Source organism: Cygnus atratus, chromosome 11, assembly GCF_013377495.2.
Source record: "Cygnus atratus isolate AKBS03 ecotype Queensland, Australia chromosome 11, CAtr_DNAZoo_HiC_assembly, whole genome shotgun sequence".
Taxonomy (NCBI): domain Eukaryota; kingdom Metazoa; phylum Chordata; class Aves; order Anseriformes; family Anatidae; genus Cygnus; species Cygnus atratus.
In genome coordinates this window covers 10558537-10577785 of record NC_066372.1, presented here as the reverse complement: position 1 = coordinate 10577785, position 19249 = coordinate 10558537, and the positions used below count along the sequence as shown (strand labels likewise).

The 19249-nt window shown below is 57.3% G+C and overlaps 3 protein-coding genes across 3 annotated transcripts; 1 reads left to right on the top strand and 2 right to left on the bottom strand.

Moving 5' to 3' along the window:
• Positions 1 to 937: 937 nt before the first annotated feature.
• On the top strand, positions 938 to 2840 carry PPIB (peptidylprolyl isomerase B). Its single transcript, XM_035566641.2, has 5 exons — positions 938 to 1114; positions 1352 to 1465; positions 1558 to 1651; positions 2196 to 2380; positions 2470 to 2840. The coding sequence occupies exons 1-5, from the start codon at positions 959 to 961 to the stop codon at positions 2590 to 2592; spliced, it is 672 nt and encodes a 223-aa protein (XP_035422534.1). The 5' UTR covers positions 938 to 958; the 3' UTR covers positions 2593 to 2840.
• A 433-nt stretch (positions 2841 to 3273) lies between these two features.
• SNX22 (sorting nexin 22) lies at positions 3274 to 4576 on the bottom strand. The gene is made up of 6 exons (XM_050712898.1): positions 4508 to 4576; positions 4144 to 4227; positions 3916 to 4020; positions 3750 to 3844; positions 3600 to 3673; positions 3274 to 3476 (listed from the first exon to the last, which is right to left on the bottom strand). The coding sequence occupies exons 1-6, from the start codon at positions 4574 to 4576 to the stop codon at positions 3373 to 3375; spliced, it is 531 nt and encodes a 176-aa protein (XP_050568855.1). The 3' UTR covers positions 3274 to 3372.
• Positions 4577 to 5106: 530 nt separating this feature from the next.
• Positions 5107 to 18516, bottom strand: SNX1 (sorting nexin 1). The gene is made up of 15 exons (XM_035566640.2): positions 18355 to 18516; positions 16247 to 16349; positions 15191 to 15327; positions 13847 to 13913; positions 12665 to 12708; positions 11582 to 11723; positions 10978 to 11056; positions 10168 to 10243; positions 9116 to 9229; positions 8899 to 8992; positions 8135 to 8340; positions 6774 to 6917; positions 6351 to 6431; positions 5851 to 5922; positions 5107 to 5519 (listed from the first exon to the last, which is right to left on the bottom strand). Exons 1-15 carry the CDS (start codon positions 18487 to 18489, stop codon positions 5469 to 5471), a joined length of 1545 nt encoding a protein of 514 aa, XP_035422533.1. The 5' UTR covers positions 18490 to 18516; the 3' UTR covers positions 5107 to 5468.
• Positions 18517 to 19249: the final 733 nt, after the last annotated feature.

Below are 19249 nucleotides of genomic sequence, written 5' to 3'. Positions count from 1 at the left end.
ATGCAAATAGCTGCTGCTTATTTATTCTCAGTACAGCTGGAGAAAAGCATTAGGGAAGATGCTACCGCCAAAAAGAGCGGCTTTAAAAAGTAGCTTTCACTGTATCTAGACAGGGAGAGCACCTGCGGTGTGCTGTCAGAAATCACTCCGATCACTCAGGGTCTTCGTTGGGACACTTATTCCGTTTAATGGCCTTAAATGTAATATTTTAAGGATGAGCTTTCATTTCCTGTTCCCAAAAATCAGTCTGGGGACATTTGTGCTCCGAGAAGGAAGAGAAACCTCAACATTTCTTTCCCCGGCCCTCGGAAACTTGCATCTCCACCAGGCGATTCCTTTAATAGTTGCTTCTGGTAACAAATGTGCGGGTAACGTGCAGGTATTTGGCTCCTGTGCTGGGTGTGCAGGGGCTGGCGCTTGGCTGTGCACCGGTAAGCGTTAGCTGAGCGTGCCCCTGGCTGGTTTTGGAGGAAGGGACGGTTAAACCCCACCAGGAGCCGTGCTGTGAAGGCAGCAGCCAGCCCAGGAGCCACCGTGTGCCCGCCCGGGCTGCCCCGTGGGCAAGAGGCGACGGAAAAGGACGCGGTGGGGGGCGGCTCCCGCTCGGACAGACCCGGGGGGGCCGCCTCAGGGCGCCCCCTCACGGCGCCCAACGGCCGAGGGTGGGGGGGCGAGGGGGCGGTGCGCGGAGCCCGCCGGGAGCCCGCCCCCTCCCCTCCCCCCAATCAGCGTCCGCCGCGCCCCGTGCCCGCTCCTCATTGGCCGCACCTACGCGGGGGCAACGTGGCAGCCGCCCGGCGGCCCGCGCCGGCCCCGCCCCGCTCCCCTAGTCCCATCCCCCCCCCCCCCCCCCGCCCTCCGTCGTTGGTCGCGCCCGGGCGTACGCGCGGCGGGGCCGAGACCGCACCACCTGGCGCTGCGGGGGGGGGGGGGGGGCGACGCGGCGGGGAGGGGCCGGATGCAGGCGGCGCGGCGGGCGCTGCGGCCGGGCTGCGAGCGGCGGAGGATGAAGGCGCTGGTGGCGGCGGCGGCGCTGGGCGCAGCGCTCCTGCTCCTGCTGCCCGCCGCCTCGCGGGCCGACGAGCGCAAGAAGGGGCCCAAGGTCACGGCGAAGGTCGGCGGCAGCGGCCGGGGTGTGTGGGGGGGGGCGGGCCTGAGGTAACGGGGAGCGGCCGGGCCTGAGGTAACGGGGGGGGGGGCGGGGCTGAGGTAACCGGGGCTGAGGTAACCGGGGGGGCAGCGCTGAGGTAACGGGGAGCCGCCGGGCTGAGGTAACCGCGGTAGGCCCGCGGGTAGCGGTCAGCCCTTTGTGTCCCGGCGGGCCCCGGGTAACGCCCCTACCGCCCCCAAGGTCTTCTTCGACCTCCGCCTGGGCGAGGAGGACGTGGGCCGCGTCGTCATCGGGCTCTTCGGCAAGACGGTGCCCAAGACAGTGGAGAACTTCGTTGCGTTGGCCACTGGAGAGGTGAGGACGGCGGGTGGGCAGCCCTGGGGGGGGGCCGCGTGGGTGCCCTGGGCCCTCCCTGGGTCTGACCCCGCTTCTCTCCTCCACCGCAGAAAGGGTTCGGCTTCAAGGGCAGCAAGTTCCATCGTGTGATCAAAGACTTCATGATCCAGGGAGGAGACTTCACCCGTGGAGATGGCACTGGAGGTAACTCGGCCTGCAGAGGCCTTGGGGAGATGGTTGGGAGGTGGAGTGTGGTGCCGCGGTGGGGACAGCACACGGCCCTGGGGGATGTGGCCTGGGGGAACCTGGCTTTAGAGTGGTGCTTAAAGCTGGGGAGGGGTGGCCGGCTGCAGGATCTGGGTGTCCCAGCTGCTAGGTCACATTTGGTCTGGTATCGACAAGCCTCCTACCAGCACTTAGCAAACATCAGTAAAATCAATGTCAGCAGCGGAGTGTTTTGGGCTTGTTAGCTCTTGCCTGACCTCCTTGTCACGCTGCAGCCTGGGGCAGTTTGGTGTCAGGTCTGCTCTTGCACAGCCTCTTGCATCACTAATTTGGGGGCACAGCCCCTTCCATCCAGCTCATGGCTCAGCTTTTAGCTCCTTCCAGCTGCCAGTTTCTTGTGGTTCTTAGCAAACTTGGGGTGCTGGTGCACAGATGTGCTTAGCACTGCCCCCCCCCCCCCCCCCCCCAGTACTCCAATCCTGACATATTTCCACAAGTGCAATGCAGTCTTCCCCCACCTTAGGGAAGAGTATCTATGGGGACCGCTTCCCTGATGAGAATTTCAAGCTGAAGCACTACGGCCCAGGCTGGGTGAGCATGGCCAACGCTGGCAAGGACACCAACGGTTCCCAGTTCTTCATCACCACAGTGAAGACACCGTGGCTGGACGGCAAGCACGTGGTGTTTGGCAAAGTGCTGGAGGGCATGGTAAGGAGGAGAGCAGCACCAGGGTGGGAGGCCACGCTGGGAGATGCACACGGCCACTGTTATTCCTCTCCCATCTCTGCTCTCCCCAGGACGTGGTGAGGAAGGTAGAGAACACCAAGACAGACAGCCGGGACAAGCCCCTGAAGGATGTCACCATCGCCGATTGCGGCACCATCGAGGTGGAAAAGCCCTTCGCCATCGCCAAGGAGTGATCCACCCCGCTGGCTCAGCGACGCGGCGGGGCCCTGCGCTGTGGGGACCCGGCTGCAAAGGGCTGCGGGCCTGGGGCGGCCCTGCTGCCCCCGTGCATTCCCCCGTGGCCTCCCGGAGCACGGGCAGCCGCTGAGCCCCTGCTCCTGGCCTTCCAGCTGGCCAGCAGGCAGGACAGAACGCTGGCTCCTCTTTCCAACACTTTTGTAAGAAGCACATGCACCAATAAATGTGACCAATGTGTTTTTTATAGAGGTGCCTTGTCTACTCTGTTGGGGGGTGGGTTGAATGTGGAGGCCCCAGCAAAGCACACAAGGGGGCCTCCTTGTTCCTTCTGGTTCTCCTAGGCAGCGAGGAGAACGGACCGCCACTGGTCAGGGTTGATGGGCTTGTGCCTCCCAGCACTTTCCCCACAAGCCCACCCTCGTGCCGCCAGCCCTCTCCCCCCCCTCCTGTGCCTCAGAGCAGCACCACAGCTCTGGCCTCACATTGCAGAAGTCGGACACAGCCACCTTTGGCCACTGGAACCGCAGTGATTTATTGCACAGAAGCCCAGGTGCTGAGAGTTTTTCTTGGCATGGTTCAGCCCCCCCCAAAGGCTTCTCCCACAACCCCGACACAGAGCTCCTGCATGCCGCACTAAGGCACGTTGTTGGAAAGTCGCTGTGACGGGGCTTCTCCCACCGCACCCTCATCAGTGCTCGCTCCGTAGGCAAGGTGTTACTGCCAAGATCCTTCACATGCTACGACCACCACGTCCCTGCCCTCCGCGCTGGGGGTGCTCAGGAGCCCGGCTGTCCCTGGGACACAGCTGCACGGGGGCAGCAGCTCCATGGGGCGTAGAGGCCCTGCAGCACCCCGCTCAGCACGGTGTCGGGGAGTGCATCTGCAACGAGAGGAGCAGGCACTGCTCTGTGCCCCCCTCGCAGCCCCGTTAAATGGAGGGCGAGGCACAGCACAACGCCCAGCACCAGGGGACAGCGGTGTCACTCATGGCCCTGTGCCTTACCCGTGACTGGCAGCCGCACGTAGGGGTCAGTGTGGAAGCCAAGGACAGGTCGCTGGGAGGGCGGGTGGCTGGTGCTGCAGTGGGAGAAGAACCTCAGCCCCTGCAGCGCCCTGCTTCCACCCTGGGGAAGGGGGAACCCCTCAGACTCACGGGGGGCTGCTGCCCTTGGGGTCCTGCTGGCAGCGCCGCACCTTCAGGAAGTCCAGCACGTCCTGGGGCAGCTCCTTGTTGCGGCACAGGACGCCCTGCGGCAGGGACAGGGGGATGTCAGCACCCCCAGGACACGGGGTGCCGCCGCCGCCCGCTGGTGCCTCACCTGGATGTAGAGCTCCAGGCCCTGCCGGCGCTGCTCCAGCACCTTGGGCACCCAGTTGGGGACCCGCCGCGGGGGGAAGTCGGGCACCTTGCAGGTCTTCTTGATCTGGGGCAGACCAGGGCGCAACATGGAGCAAGGGCCGGGCGCTGTGTGTCCCCCAGGAGGGTCCCTGGCTGGGGACACACGCCCCAAACACTGCCCCTTGTCCCGTTGGCCCCAGGTCCTCACCCGCTTGTGCAGCGCCTGGAACTCGCTGTAGCGCTTCGCCACCGTGTGCCGCCGGCCATTGCACAGCACCTCCACCAGGAACACCTGCACCTCCTCATCCTCACCCTCACCCTCTCAGGGCAGGAGCCCCCAAACCCATCCTTGGGACAGGTGGGACACCCCAACCCCAGGACCAAGGGGGGCTTGCAGGGACCAACAGCCCCCCCAACCCCTTCAACAGTGGGGTCAGGGTCCTCAAAGCCCCTGGAGATCATGGGGCCACCACCACCACATGGGGCAGACGGGGACCACTGTCTGACAGGGTAGACGGGGCACCCCAGGGGACAAGCAGGGACCTCCACCACCACCACCTCACACCCCTCACCGTGTGCGCCTTCTCGGGGCTGCGCGCCGTCGCCTCGGGCTCCGCTGCAGGTATGGAGACGACGATCATCGCCCGCCGCCACCACCGCCACCAGGACCAGCTCCTGAGGGGCCGCCCTGTCCCGCCCCGGCTGCTGGGGGCCGGGCCCAGTAGCAGAGCTGCCTCCTGTGAGCCTTCGTGTTTTACAGCCCGAAGGTAACGCAGGGATAAGAGGAAAGGAAAGTGGGAAGTCAGCACAAGCTCGCTTTCTCTTTTTCAGTTGTTGTCTTCAAGGCAGAAGACTCGGTATCGGTTTTGATCAGAGCTGCTGCAGCCTCAGAGCTGGGGCTTGAAGGCGTTCCCTCTATCGTGGGGAGAGGAGCATCGCGGCCCCAGGCTCCTGCAGCGCCAGCTCCCACCCCAGGCTGAGCTCAGAGCCTAAAAACAGCCGCCTGGCCTTATTGAGAGAGCTTAATCAGAAGCCGAGACAGGTGGCTCGGCCAGGCCCAAGGTCAGGGGTTTCTTGGTCACAACAAAGCCGGAGGCACCGCAGCCTCCCACCAGCCTCTCCCCGCCAGCCCTCGTCCCTCCCAGCCCTCTCCCAGCACACCACACGTCTGTTTGCCCTGATACAAGTTTTATTACATAGTCGTAATGGCACTGCAGGAGTAAGATAGTCGTTAGAGCCCTAAAACCCAGCCTGAAAAATATACATTTACATATGTCGTTAACCCCCCCTCGCTCTTCGCCTACTGCAGGGCTGGTCAGAAAGCAGGAAACTAGTTTCTCTTCAGTAAGAAAATATATGTTGCTAAATGAAAAATATACAGTTAGAAGAGTTACTGGCTCGTAAGCTGCTTGTTGGGGGGGGTTAAACCTCTACCAGCTCCCGCATGTTTAACTGGGGTTCGTTCACATGTAAAAGACAGAGGTATAGTGTATAAAAAGGCAAAGTTCAGGTGTGCTCGTTCGCTTGGTCCAATTAAGAAATGGCCTTGGCTTCAGGCAGGAATGCTTCCCAGTACTTCACCAGCTGCAGAGAGAAGGAAAGAGTCAGGAGCCAGCACAGCTCAAGTCCAGCACTAATGAGCTTTCAGCAGGACTGAGAAGCTTTTAGGGAGGCAGAAGCTCCTCCAACACACACAGCTTGCAGTCGTCAGGGCAGGGTGTGCAGCCCCCCAAAAAAGTCAGGCATCCAGTAGGGTGCAATTTTTAACGTGCAGCTCTCCCATTAGCTGCTGTGGGCAATGTGGGGGGTAGAGGGGAGCGGGATGCTCACCACCGCAGGGGTTTGTGCCTGTGGGGGCTGACACAGAGCTCCAGGAGGTAAAGGAGGGCTGGCTGCTGGCACCAGGGACACTAACCTGCTGCTGAGAGTTTAGTAACGTCTCAAGGTACTTAGTCACGTGTTTTCTGAAGTCCTTGGATTTCTCTTTCTGCAAGAGACAGTTGCAGAAGTGAGCAGAAAGCTGCAGCAACCACCAAAACCCCCTGGCCTTTGCGGGAAGGACGAAATTCAGGGGGAAGAGACCAACAGGATTTTCCTGTTCCTCCTGGGGCCGTGTTGGAGGGTCCCAGCTGCCTACATGCCGAGTGACCAGCACAAGAGCTGGAAACGCAGAGGGTGAAGCTCAGCCCTGGCTGTGACAGCAGCAGGACAGATGAGCAGGCCCGGAGGAGTTTTGCACAACCTGCCCTTATTTTGATGAACATGCTCACCTGCATACTTTGAGCAGGAGAAAATCCCTCTTTAGCCAACAACAGCAGCTCTGCTGCAACGATGCCCCATTCAAACGTGCCCGAATTTGCAAATATCGCCAACTGCCGAGGGAAAATCACAGACCGAGGGTTGGGGCTAACCTACCTCGAACCGTATCACTTCCTTGCGGATCACGGCAGAAATCCGTTCAAAGTCCCTTTCATACTGCGTCACGCGAGACTCCCACTGCAGAGAGAGGAAGCACGCTGTTTCCAGGGTAAGGAAGCTTTTCGCTTCCTGTCTGAATAGTTTTTGACTGCTTGCAAGAGAGCTGATGCCAGCACTTCTGGTCCTCACATTGACTTGCCGCGTGGCTGCATCCTGTGCCTGAGCTTGCTGCGAGCCCAGCACCCCTTATGCAAAGCCACGCAAAGCGGGACCATAAGCAGCCCCTCCTGCAGCTTTTACGGCTTCCCGAGGCCTTGCTAAAGGCTGGCTTCTCCTCTTTGCAAGCCTGGCAAGAGATACCCATCCCTCCAGCTCAGAACATCTCCTCTCATACTGCTCAGAGAGCACAGCATGCCTCACCTCTGAGATCTCCTCTTTGGCCTGCTGCAGCTTGTCAGGTTTGTTGGCCCAGAGCAGCCTGGCCTCCATCTCCCTCTTCTTCTGCAGCATGGTCTGGGCGTCCTGCCACCGCTGCCAGGTCTTCATGCGCTGGTCAAAAGCTCCCTGAAAGGAAGGAGCAGAGGCTGAGCCAAACAAGCTGGAAGCAGCGCCTCGGCTGCGCAGGGCTCAGCACCAGGGCAGCCCGTGAGCAGCACAGCTGTACCCTGAGCCACCTCACAGCAGCTGTGCTGGTGACAGTGACATCCACGCCATCGGCGAGGGGGACACCAGCTAACGGCAGAGCTGCTTCATCAGCCAGGTCCTGGACCTGAGCACAACTGAAGCTCCCAAAAAGGCCAGAACATGGAGGTTTTTCCTCGCCGCTCTGCCAGTGAAGGAGCCCAGGCACTACAGCAACCAGCTTCAGGAGCAGCTCCAAGGCCTCCCTCGGTACAGAGCCCCTTTTACTACGTCACTGAGAACATCCAGGGCAAGGAGCTGCCTTCACCAGTCCCACACTGGTTCCCCTGCAGAGCACTCGAGCACCTGCCAGGAAATACTTTTTGTAAACCACCAGCCCAAGCAAGGAAGATCCATCAAATTTCTGAGTGCATCCAGCCAGATGGTGGGGAAGAGTCAGAAGAACAGAAAGCAGTGCCTGACAGCATCGTCAAAAGGACAGAGCAGCCAAAAGACAGGTGAAGTCTGAGGCAATGTTACAGCTCCTCAGCAGAACATGCCAGACGAGTCCTGTTACCTCCAGCACTATCAGAGGTCTTGGTCCTGCCCTGCAGCACCCACCTCTCCCAGTAAGGAGCACAGCAGACCAAGCAGGCTGCGTTCTGGCCTCTGCAGGTTCCAGAAACAGCTGCTCCGAGATGGGACAAGTTCGGGGCAGAACCAAGTCAGCCTGCCAGACCTGGAGGTCACTTGGGGCTTGTACCATTCAGCCTCCAGCACAGCAGCCTGCGCACCAGGCAGGCTGCAAAGACTTCAAGACCCAGGCTGTTCCCCAGCAGGTGCCTGGCAGCTCTATTTGCAACACAGATCATACTTTGCAGCACCTGCAGCCTTCTCTGGAAGGGCTGAGGCCACCTACAAGCCACGAGCTTGTTCCTTATCGCCCCTGAAGGACAACAGCATAGCCAGGTCTCACCTACCCTGCTTTCCTGATGCAGCAGCAAGTTTGCCCTCTGCCTGGAGAGATCAGAGGTACCATGTCCTGCACTTGTACTCAGAGGACCAGCTGCCTCCTGGCACACCTAGGCTTAAGATCTGCACTAGCACCAGTGGTTTGCCCTACAGCTTGGCTCTGAGGATTACCCCAACAGCGTGCTTACCCTTACAACTGAGAGGAGGCGGATGTAGTCTCCCAGGAGCTCAGCCAGGAGGAAGAAGTCATTGTTAGCCTGTTCCTGGTGCAGCTGTTCAATCTTCTCTTCCACCTCAGCCAGCTGGGACAGTGCCCGGGACAGGGCCGTGTTGTCCTCCGAGCTCCCCAGCATGGCCAGACTCTTTGCAAACTGTGCTGTATTCAACGCTAGCTCTGGTGAATGGAATAAGAGAGTCAACCACGGGCTCTGCCACACCGGGTGCTCCGTGAGACAAGCCCCAGCCTAGAGTTCAGCCCTGGGAGCTGCTTTTCTCTAGCCCCAGGAAACATCAGCAGGCAGAGCCAGCACCACCTGAGAGCTGGCAGCTTCTGCAGGACGTTGGGAACCCCAGCCAGGAGAAGCAGCAGTGGGAGGACAGGCACAGGTTTGCAGAAGTCGGGCAAAACATGCAGAGGAAGGAAAAACATTCCTGCTCCTTGCCAGAGGACAGCTTGGCAATTAGCAACAAGATCAGCTCTGCTCTGGTTTGCTACAGCAGCTTTCACCCACCGGGGCACTATTTCACATCCTAAGCTTGTACAACTGGACAGAAGGCGTGGAATTATCATTTTACTTCTGTTTCCCATGACAAAGAGGCCAAGAGTCCCTTATAGCAAGGAAGCACTGCCGTATCTTCTCACACCTGCTCACTGGTGATCTCCAGCCAGGCACTGCACAAGGCTTAACTGTTATGGCCCAAGCTACAGAGCAAGCGGTACCAAGCTCGTTACCTTTCCTGTGGTTCACTAGCGTTTCCACAACAGCATGCAGCTTCCGTAGCCGCTGCTCCTCACATTCCACCTCCTGCAGCTTCTCCTCGAACCACTGAAATGGACAGACCCAGAGCTGGTTCCCACATTCTCTGCAGGGCTGCAGAGCTGTCCTTGCATCTCTCACCAAAAGCTGAGAGCAAGGACGAGGACAGCCCAGAGGTATCCCAATACTTACTATGTCCGATTCATTCATCTTAATGGTCATTTTACTGACAGCATCGGTAGCTTTGTTGAACATCTTCAGTATTCCTGCTCCACTCAGGGCCTGGGTGCCTACTGCTCTCGGCAGCTGTAGAGAAATAGGAAAGTTTGCTCTGCCAGGAGATAAAAGTCACTTTTGAGAGCAGCCACCACAGTGGCATTATTTCCGTATGTGGGCCCCTGGACATTGGTGTTTCTGCACCACAGCTATGGCAAAGGATTAGCCAGACACTGCCCAAGCAGTGGCACAGCCTGCAGAGCATTTCAAATAACGGGACTGGAGTTTTCAAGCAAGTAAGGAGTTCCTGAACCCTACACTGTAACTGGGTCTGTCTGGTCTGCTTGGCCAAGGTAACACATCTGCAAGAACCAGCTGTCCTTCCTGAATCCCTGAACCAGCAACTCAAGCTTCCACAGGTCATGCAGGCACACAAGTGCTTTGGAGAATCCCTCCAAGAGCCAGCGGCAGCTCACACCGCTGGGGACACTCTAGCAGAGCGTGCCTTCATGCTGCGAAATACTCTACCCCAGCCACTGTCGTTTTTCAGACCGCTGGTTAGAAGTGAGGCATTTCCATGAAGTCTGCTCCTACGCCAGAGCCCTTCAGCACAGCACTGCCCAGATGCTCAGTCTGGAACGGTCACGCTCTCCTTGCGGGAGCAGGGACCACATCAGCCACCCAGTTCAGCAGAGGCAGCTCTCCCCTAACAGCTGAGCACCAGTCAAGTCAGCACCAGCCCCCCTCACCTCAAACAGCAGGCTACGCTCCCACCGTGAATTTCAGAATACTCAACCCCCGTCCTCAACGTGTGTCCCCACCATGATGTAAACAAGCTTGGCCACAGCTTGTTATGCGTGTATAGTTTTTAGATACGCACTAACACACAGAAGAGGTCCTATTCTCCCCACCGCTGGTTAAGAGCTCTTAGAGGATCCTGCTGCTTCCCCCTGAGCTTTGAAGCATCACGCCTTGTTAACTTCTGTGCTCCCAAGGTACTCGTAGCTACATCATTCCACCCCACTGACCTCCTCCTTTTCCAAGAACTCCCTGACGTCTGGGTCTTGCAGCATGGTTGGATGGCTGACAACTCTCCGTAGGTACCTGGGGAGAGGAACGCACCAAGAGTTACCTCTGTTGGAGCAAGCCTGGCTCCGAGACATCTCAGTGAGCTGCAGCATGCTTGTTATTTACTCTGAAATGGCAGTTCAGTAGCTGAAGCCAGACCCAACAAGCTGTTCTCACCCTCCCATCAAGAGTCCTCCCTCCCTGGGGACTCTCGTGAGACGAGTCAGCAAGACCAGGCCTGCACTAATACTCGCTGTATCAAGGTTACTTGATACAACAACTGACCGAGATCCAGTCTTACATTCCTTTACAATGACACTTTTACCAGATCTTCGGAGGCTGAAGCTGGAGGTGTACAGCATCCTGGTGCTAACTACAGCAGTCAATACAGGTGGCAGAGCAAAGGCCACTGGTGGCTGGATAGTTAGGGTGGCAGTTAAAGAGACCAAGATATTTCTCACCTGATCTGCTCTGTTTGTACTGGTATTTAACATCCATATTTTTTGGCTCAAGACAGCTCAGTTTCCTCTCTGCCTGGTCAGCAGAATTTGGCCAGATTTGGATCAAGCACCAGCAGGAGCTTTTGAAGCAGGAGACAGTTTTAAAGTCAAAGCAACCTTACAGTTACAACTCTTCAGTGGCCTTCAGGTTCACCCTAAGCCTAGCACCAGACTGCTTTTCTCATGTAGGGAGGAGAGTGCAGCCAGGCTGACCTTTCAGAGGTCCCTTGCTTGGCTCAGGCACGAGGGGATAGCTGTTGGGATCTGTACCTCTCTAGAGCAGCCCGTCTTTTTTCTAGGAACTCTGCAGAGGAGGAATCTTCTTTCCCAACTTTCACTTTGGTCATTCCTAGCATAGAAGGAAGGCGCAATTAAGGAGTGGCTTCAAACTGAACGTACAAGGCTGTGAGGTCTGTTACAGAGTACAGACTACCAGGGTGATGGTAGAGGATTCTGACCTTACATCAACAAGAGCTACTTGGAAAATTAAAATCTGCTTATGCCTACATCTAGCACAAGTCTGCATCCAGAAGAGAGACAGAGCAACGCTAAGCAAGATTTGACAGGTTACAGGTCCAGACCCAAGTGAACAACAATTCAGTGACAGTGCAGAAGACAAGGTTGTACTCTGCTTCAAGCAGATGCAGAGCCACCCATCAAATTTAACAAGGCTTTAAGCCCAGAGCTCCAAGTATGGAGCCAGCAGAGTTTTGTTTGTGCCACAGAACCGACATTATTTTATGTGCCTGCTTCCCATACTGCTCTGCAGCTTGCCTCTCAGTTTGGAGACTGCAGACAGGCCTGTTTTTGGGGCACAAGGCTCAACATCAGAAGGATGAGATCTAGAGCACCGCTCTGCACCTCCACCACTCACCTATGAGACTCTTCTCAGGCGGTGGAGGCACGATGAACCCATTTTGGGCATGCTTCTCCGACAACTTCTCATAGAGACCCAGAAAGTCACTGAACCTCCTTTTCACTGAAAACTGCTTGCTCCTGAACATTGGCATGCTCGTCTGAGGGAAGAGACGAGACTCAGGTCAGACTCACCCAGGGAAGCTTGCCTGTGCATGCACTATGTGCACTGTCACTTCTGGGGATGGAAATAGGACAGCTTGAGCTCTGTGGGATTGGAGGAGCACGCCAGGCTGCAATGGGCAAGCTTTGGCCTAGGTTTTCAGCAAATCACCTCCTAAGAGCCCTCCTTGTGGTGATGCTGCAGTGTTAAAGCCACTAAATAACAGAGCAGCTGTTACTGTGGCCACAGGAAGCCTGCTAAACCCTGCCCACTGCCTAATCCCATCATCCCTGCTCCCCACAAGAACAAGGACCACTGTTAGGTTGCACATAAGGCTTCAGGGGCCATCAGCAGCTCTTGACAGTATTTGCAGAGCAAGGCTGGAGGCTAAGAAATCCCCTGTCCCCATCACACACCAGCACCTTTGCACCACAAGACGCAGTGCCTGCGGCCCAACAGCTGCTGGACAGACAGCTAGGAAAGGCTTTTTGGAGAGCTCAGAGAAGTGCCCAAAGCTCCAAAGCAGGGCAGCAGCTGCAGAAAGCTTGATTTCTTGCGACTAGCCCAAGAGAACAGGTCCTGACAAGAGGCTAGCTAGCAAGAGCTGCGTTCACATCAGCCACAGAGCCAGCATCCGGGGCTTTCCCTAGCAGATGCTATTCCTGCTGCTCAATCCAATGCTGAGCGGAGGTATCAGCCAGGACTGCAGTGGCTGAAACTGGCTGAAAAAGTCAGTCCCTTTCCAAATACATGCAAACCTATTTCTCAGCTAGGCTCATCCTTTGATCTGTAGGAGTGGATTACAACTCACGAATCCATGTAGATTCAGACCTCCCATCTATTTAGGTCTCCGTTGACTTGATGTGGAAAGGACAACCCAGCTGCCTCAGAGCACAGAAAAAAAGGCATCTTATCTCAGAAGCAACGAGTTACACCTACCTGCGTTGACACTTTGTAGGCTACGTACGCATTCATGCCATCCCCTATGGGAAACAAAAACAAGGCATTAGTAACCCAACATCAGCCTTTTGCATCACCTGGAGGCTTCGGTGACTGCAAAGCACCAGGCGCCAGCCATCTCCTGGTCTTTGCCTGCTTCACTGGTTCTGATCCGAGCCCCAAATCTGCATGCAGACCCTCAGGCGGCATCCTTCTGCAGGACCCTGGACCCCTGCCCACTAGGCATTTCCCCAACCTGACTGCTTAGCTCTCCTTTTCCTTCCCCAGGCAGCCAACGCTGACAATCAGATGCTTGTTAAGCTGACGGCGTTTGGGCTAACTCCACACATCTGCTCAGCACGTAACAATTCAGCGGCTGTGCAGCACATGAAGTAGTCTATTCAGAGGATGCAAGTCAGACGGCCCCTGGCTGCGTGTGGTTTGCTTCCGAGACATCACAGGCAGCTTCTTCTCCAGCTAATACAGAAATCCCCTTGTCTGGGGAAAGGAGGGTTTACCTGGTAGTTCAATCAAAGGGCATCCTCAGAAATCAGATACTGACCCAATACACCTCTGATTTAGAAGTCAGCGCACCTCCCAGCTCTGGACGTCACAAGCTGGCTGGGCTCAGGCGGGTTCTCTGCAGACTGCCCTGGAGCTGGCTAAGTTGCTCTGATCCCCACTATCAACAGAGAAAGCCTCGTACTTCTCAGAGCCCCACAGCTGCTGGGGAAGGTGCCAGAACATGGGACAATATACTTGATTTTAGGCTGAGGAAGTTCTGCCTCCTCCTTGCCAGCTGCACACAGGACAGCGCTGCCTAGAGGTCAAGCAGAGTTGTCACCATAATCCCAGACACCAAACTCTGCTAGTGTTTGAGCAGAGTTTGAGCATCATGCTTCCCCCTCCTAAAATCCATGCCTGGGTCTCTGCTTTCGAGCTGCCTGGTTTACTGAACCTGCTGCCACCTTGCTTGTTGGGTCCTACACTTTTTGCTTTCTTTAGCTTCATTTCCTCGAGATGTTGGAAGAAGTTTTGCGGAAGTCACTCAACAGTCAGGTTTGTGTTTGCAGAGACAGCTTGAAAGCATGACGTGTGGGGACAGTGGCTGCACTCAGTCCTACCGCCAAACCTCACTTGCCTGTGCTTCACCCCATGCAGCAAGACAGGACGGTAACTCACCAACTTTCTCTGGGTCACTCACTCCTACAGTCAGCTCAAATTTGTCCTCCTGCTCCTCTTCTTCCAGCTGTTTAAAGTAAGCACACAAGGACAACAAGTTAACACTAGAAATCCAGGCTTCAGTCCACTCCAAACCACGAAGTCCCACATGCTAGTGCGCTCGTCGTACTGCCGAGGCATCTTTGGTATTTCAGTCTAGCCAAGGCAGCTCTGTAAAGCCCTTGGGCTTCTCACTTATGTTGAGTCTCCGCGTCCCAAGTATCCCAAACAGGCTTTGTCTTTACAATGCTGTCTGCTCAGACTGGTGCACAAACTGATCAGGGCTAAGCTGAAACTCTGCGGAGCGCAGCCTCAGCCCAGCTCTGCGCAAGATGGTTCCCTCTGGGCTCCTTTACGTCATGATTTCTGTTTTCATTTGAAACTGCAGAAGACACTGAATGCACACAGAAGGTAAGTTATACTGCGCAGGCACGCAGGGATGGAGAGCCACGACAGCAACCGGCAGACCCAGTCTGCGCTGGTCTTTCAGTCAAATCCTGCTTTGCTGAAGGTCGGCAGGCGGCAATAGCAACAGTACTGCCTTTGACAGACCACGGGGGCTTCAGGCTTGCTCAGAGAGCATTATGCTTCCTTGTTAGCAGGATGGTAAAGCACCAGGCCTCACACGGCCCCTGCTTTAAGAGCCTTAAGGTGAGAGCGTCTCAGTTCACCGATCAGCTCAGCATCCTGCCCTAGTTCTGCGTTGCTTCTTCACTTGAGCTGGTTGGGAGCTGGCCTGAGACACACTGACAGCGAGTCAGTCCTCGCAAGCTCAGAGGTGCTAGGGGCAAAAGAGGAGCTCTTTATTTGTCTCCAAAATAGTTTTAGTCTCCATACAGGAGACAACACAGAATTAGGCCAAGTGTCACCTAGCTAGGCTTGGCAACCAGACCACAAGTTCCGCTGAAGGAGTCTGCACTCCCGTGTTGCCCAGGAGACTTATTTAAACACACATCAGAGCGGTTACACCACCTGCCCCATCTGTGGCAACAGGGGGTGCTAGAGCTCTGAATCCAAGCTCAGACCCCCAGGGACCAGGTCGGCCGCTTGCTCTTCCAGCGCTGGAAGCAGCCTGCACCAGCGCGTTTCCACGTGAGCGAGAATGCTGACAGGCTGACCTCAACCCACTTCGGTGGTATCAGCCCCAGACCAATGGCCTGAGATAGAAGCCAGGGCATCCAATATGCCAATTACATTAACTGCATCGTTTAAGATGCAGGTTTGCATCGAAGTAAACAGACAGGTTCCTGCCAATTACAGTCCCAAACCAGCAGGGCAAGTCGGAAAGCTCAGAGCAATTCTCACCTCCTCATAGCTCTTTGGAGGGTTTCTAGAAGAAGAGCTTGCAGCTACTTCTAATGAGGGGGCAGGATTGGATGCTTTGGCCAGTTCCTTCTTCTGGTTGTTTTGCGTGCTGTCTAGAGACAGCTCTACAGTGGCATCTGTCAAGAGAAGTTTGCAAGGGTCAGCCTCTCTACTTTGTGTTTCTGGAAATTTCAATATTCTCAGAGAGGTTCATGGGATCTAGGCAGTAACAGTAGTCTTAATTAGCACAAAAAAAAACCACAGGGAGGACATCCGTATGCATCGGCAAGAGCATGACTTCATGCACCTTCGCTGCAGCCAGAGCATCTGATCAAACCTGCTGGAGAACGTTTCGTTAATCCAACAGCCTTCTTATTCTAGGGACAGCCAGGCAACAGTCCCTTGCTGCGTGCGTGCAGCAGCAGCTGCACACTAGAGCAGCTACAGCCAAGCTGGATTTTTACACAGCACGTAAACCTGCTCCTTCCCAGGCCGTTTCTCCATCCAGAGGAAGCCAAAGCTTCCCTCTGTTACCAGGCATCTCCAGAGCTGACTTTCAGATGTCTCTGCCAGAGGCGTCACACCTAGCCGAGGAGCAGGGCTGCTGCGGGAGGTCTGACCCTCCTTGTTTCCCCTGCTGAGGGGCATTACGTCCCCTGTCCTGGGAACAGCCACGTCTCAGCTAGAGATGCTTCCTCCACCTGCATGGAGGGAGGAGAAGGTAGAGAACAAAAAGCCCTTCAACTCTGGGAGGACACCGCCTTGCAGTTTAACAAAATTCAAGTGAACCCCATTTTTAGGCATTTTCAGCTTCTAAACAGTTAATCCTGCTGCACGATTAAGCTAGAGACCTGGAGGAGGCGACATGGACCTTCCCAAAACCACCACTAGCGCTCAGTGCTCCCAGAGCAGGCTGCAACACAAACTTCAGATAAGGACCAGCGATACTCCACAGTAAGCACGGTCTAGCCACCTGCAGGTCACGGCTAGACTGCAGATGACTCCTGGCTCAGAGTGCAGAAAGCCCCGGGGAGTGCTCAGGACAAACAGACTCACCTGCAAATAAGTCCTGATCATCTTGCTCTACGCGAACCCCATTTTCTTTGGAGCTGCTGCTCACAGGGAGAAGCGATTCCCTTTTTGGTGCCGGGGGCTTGCTCTGAAAAAGAATTTAAAAACACAAAGAGGTTATCTCCACTGAGAAACAGATGGTGGGGGACCAAACAGCCCACCTTCCTGGCCACTGCCACACAGGGCCACCACTGCAGACCCAGTGCGGACAGAGGACATCGCAGGCTGCTTCCCTCTGCTTCCCTTCCGCACCTCTGCGGTCCCAGCAGGGTACACATATCGCAACAGCTCGCGACAGCCACGACAGGCCTGGCCGTGCTATTTGTGGCTCCTGGAGCCTCATGCACAAGAACTACATGGGGCTGAGCAGACCTCTCAGGAAAACCAAGCTTTTGCTGCCAGTGGCAGAGACCCACGGCGATTTGCTTCCCAGCTCGTGCCCCCTCTGCCAGCCCGTGGCCAAGCAAACAGGGGCGCTACCACCAGCCCCACGTTAGGTGCATCCGGGGAGTCATTCGGATCCTCTGCTCCTGCAGGGGCTCTTCGAGCTGGGAAGAAACTCTCTGTGGGCAGGGTGAGGCAGGCACTGAAGTTTCCCTACGAGCCTTGCAGATCTCACAGATGGAAAGTTTCTAGGAACAAGAAAGTATCACGCCCTGTTCCACTTCTCCATCTGTTACCACGGAAGTTAAGAGCTGCAGCCTCTTTCAGAGCAGCCCATGACACAACGCCCACCACATCCGAGGCCCAACGGAGCGCACCCCCTGACCACCCCGAGGCCCCCCGATATCAGCCTGATGCTTCCCACAGGGAAGCAGATCTCGGAGCTGACCGCTCAAACCCATCCCTAGAGGACCGTGGCCAGCAGGGATTGAAGCTTCACAAACAGATAAGTTCCAGCTCTGGTTATAAATACGCTGGCCCCAAACATTTCCTCGCTGCCACCCCCAACGCCCACAGCTCTGCCTCGCCCACAGCTCCCCTGCTGCACAGGGAGTGTTTTGCTAACACTCAAGGGCAGAGAGACAAGCAAAGCCACCAGGGCATGCAAAAGAGCCAAGTATTAGTTATGACAGTTGCTTCAACAACAACATTAAGCACTTGATAAGCTGCTTTAGCTTAACAGACTTCAGATTCTGCTAAGGGCCACCTGATTTGCGCAAAAGCCTGTAGTGGTCAACACCCATCTGCTTTAGCAGGCTGCCCCTACCACAAAGCAACGGGCCACAGACATTTGTCATTTCTTCAGTGAAGAACGGTCCTGAGAAGCTCCAGACCATCACCGTGTCCTGGTGCTGGCAACAGGTCCCAGCATTTTTGGGCACCTGCTGTCAAGTCAGGACCATGCTTTCCCACATTATTTTCAAATCATGGGACTGCCCTGTTCTGCCCAGACCAACACAAGAGCTTCACCCTCGCAAGCAGACGCAGGGCAGCGTGTGGATAAGAGGCATGTCCCAAACTGCCCTCTTCTCTGCTGCGAAGCCACCAGCAGTGACACGCAGCTCTGTTCTCTGGTGGTGGACAGCTTTGTGTCTTTGGGCCAGCTCGAAGGAGGGTGAGATCTGTGCCCTGGGCAAATACCTGGGCTGGGAAACTGTAAACGGGTGATGGCTTTGGGGAAGGTTCCTGCCTCGCCTGCTGGAGCAGGCTGGAAAAACCCTAAGTGCACCACGCAGATCACGGTGTTGGCGATCAGAGGGGACAACACGCTCAGCCTTGGCTCGCAGGGCTGAAGAAATCAGTCCTGGCACCTGCCTGAGGAGCTGGCCTCCCGGTCGCCTTTAGCAGAGGCCGTCTCTCAGCTCAGCCTCCGAACCCAAGAACCAGCGGCTGGGTGTGGAGGAGGGGGAGCAACCCTTCGGGAGAGAGGCCGGGACAGGCGCTGCCGTGCGACGCCCCCCTCAGAGCCCCCAGAGCCGTGCTCGGGGCCGGGGGGCGGCTGCTTCTAGGTTTGAGGCACCCGCCCCAGCCCAGCACCCAGCGCCTGGGCCCGAGCTGCCGCCCCCAGCCCCAACGGCGGGGCCTCCGCCAGGCCCGGCTCCGGGCCCGCCCGCCCCCCCCGGCCCGGCCCGGCCCCGCCCCGCACTCACGGTGCCGGCGAAGATGTCCTCCCCCTCCGTGTCGCTGTCGGCGGCCTCGCCGTCGCCGTGGGGCGGGGGAAAGGGCGGGGGCAGGTGCGGCCCGGGGGAGGGGGAGCGGGAGCCGCCGGCGCCGCCCGACGCCATCTCCGCGCCGCCGCTTCCGCCTTGCCACAGCCGGGACCGGAAGCCGCCGCCGCCACTTAAACCGCGAGGGCGGGGCGAGGAGGTGGGCGGGGCTTCGCGATTGGACGAAGCCGCCTCTCAGCCACCAGGGGGAGCCAATGAGCGCCGCTGTTCGGCGTCGGGCCGTACCATTGCACGGGGGGAGGGGGGGAGAAGCGCCCCCCCAGCAGTGGACGAGCCCCGAGCTGAGGGAGAGGCGGGAAGCCGCGCTGAGGGACGGCCCGGGTGGCCCCGCCGCCACCGGGGGTCCCGGCCACCTTCGCTGAGGGGAGCAGGCACGGCCGCCACCCCCCGGCGTGGGGACCCTGCTGCTGCGGGTCCCAGCCAAAACAGTCCCCACACCGCTCCTGCCAACACAACCACCACCCCAGTACCCAACCGTAGTCTCCTAAGCACCGCAGCCGAGCTGGCCGCCACCCCCTCAATGCCCTGACGAACATGGCTGTGGCCCCCTCAGCACCACAGCCAGGGTGGCTGCCATCGCGTCACACCGTGACCACCCGGCCATGGCTCACCTCACCCAACAGCTCCTCACCACCGATGGAACCCCCTTGCTCCCAGCCCAGCCCTCGGTGGGTGTTTTGGGGATCCGTCCTCTGCCCCATCACAGGGCACCCACCCCCCCCACGCTGCTTCCCACCTCGGAGGTGGGTGCTTGTCTCCAAGACACACCAGCACAGCTCCTTTGTACCTAAGACAGCAACCTCCCTTTGTCCAGCTG

Excerpts from the sequence above, each read along its gene's own strand:
- PPIB (XM_035566641.2), top strand. The coding sequence starts at position 959 with ATGCAGGCGGCGCGGCGGGCGCTGCGGCCGGGCTGCGAGCGGCGGAGG. Across the intron at positions 1,115-1,351 it reads GGCCCAAGGTCACGGCGAAG|GTCTTCTTCGACCTCCGCCT; the intron begins GTCGGCGGCAGC and ends ACCGCCCCCAAG. Across the intron at positions 1,652-2,195 it reads CCGTGGAGATGGCACTGGAG|GGAAGAGTATCTATGGGGAC; the intron begins GTAACTCGGCCT and ends CCCCCACCTTAG.
- SNX1 (XM_035566640.2), bottom strand. The coding sequence starts at position 18,489 with ATGGCGTCGGGCGGCGCCGGCGGCTCCCGCTCCCCCTCCCCCGGGCCG. Across the intron at positions 10,244-10,977 it reads AGACGGGCTGCTCTAGAGAG|GTACCTACGGAGAGTTGTCA; the intron begins GTACAGATCCCA and ends TCCTCTCCCCAG. Across the intron at positions 6,432-6,773 it reads CCAAAGAGGAGATCTCAGAG|TGGGAGTCTCGCGTGACGCA; the intron begins GTGAGGCATGCT and ends CTCTCTCTGCAG.
- SNX22 (XM_050712898.1), bottom strand. The coding sequence starts at position 4,576 with ATGATCGTCGTCTCCATACCTGCAGCGGAGCCCGAGGCGACGGCGCGC. Across the intron at positions 4,021-4,143 it reads TCCAGGCGCTGCACAAGCGG|ATCAAGAAGACCTGCAAGGT; the intron begins GTGAGGACCTGG and ends GGTCTGCCCCAG. Across the intron at positions 3,845-3,915 it reads GCCTGGAGCTCTACATCCAG|GGCGTCCTGTGCCGCAACAA; the intron begins GTGAGGCACCAG and ends TCCCTGCCGCAG.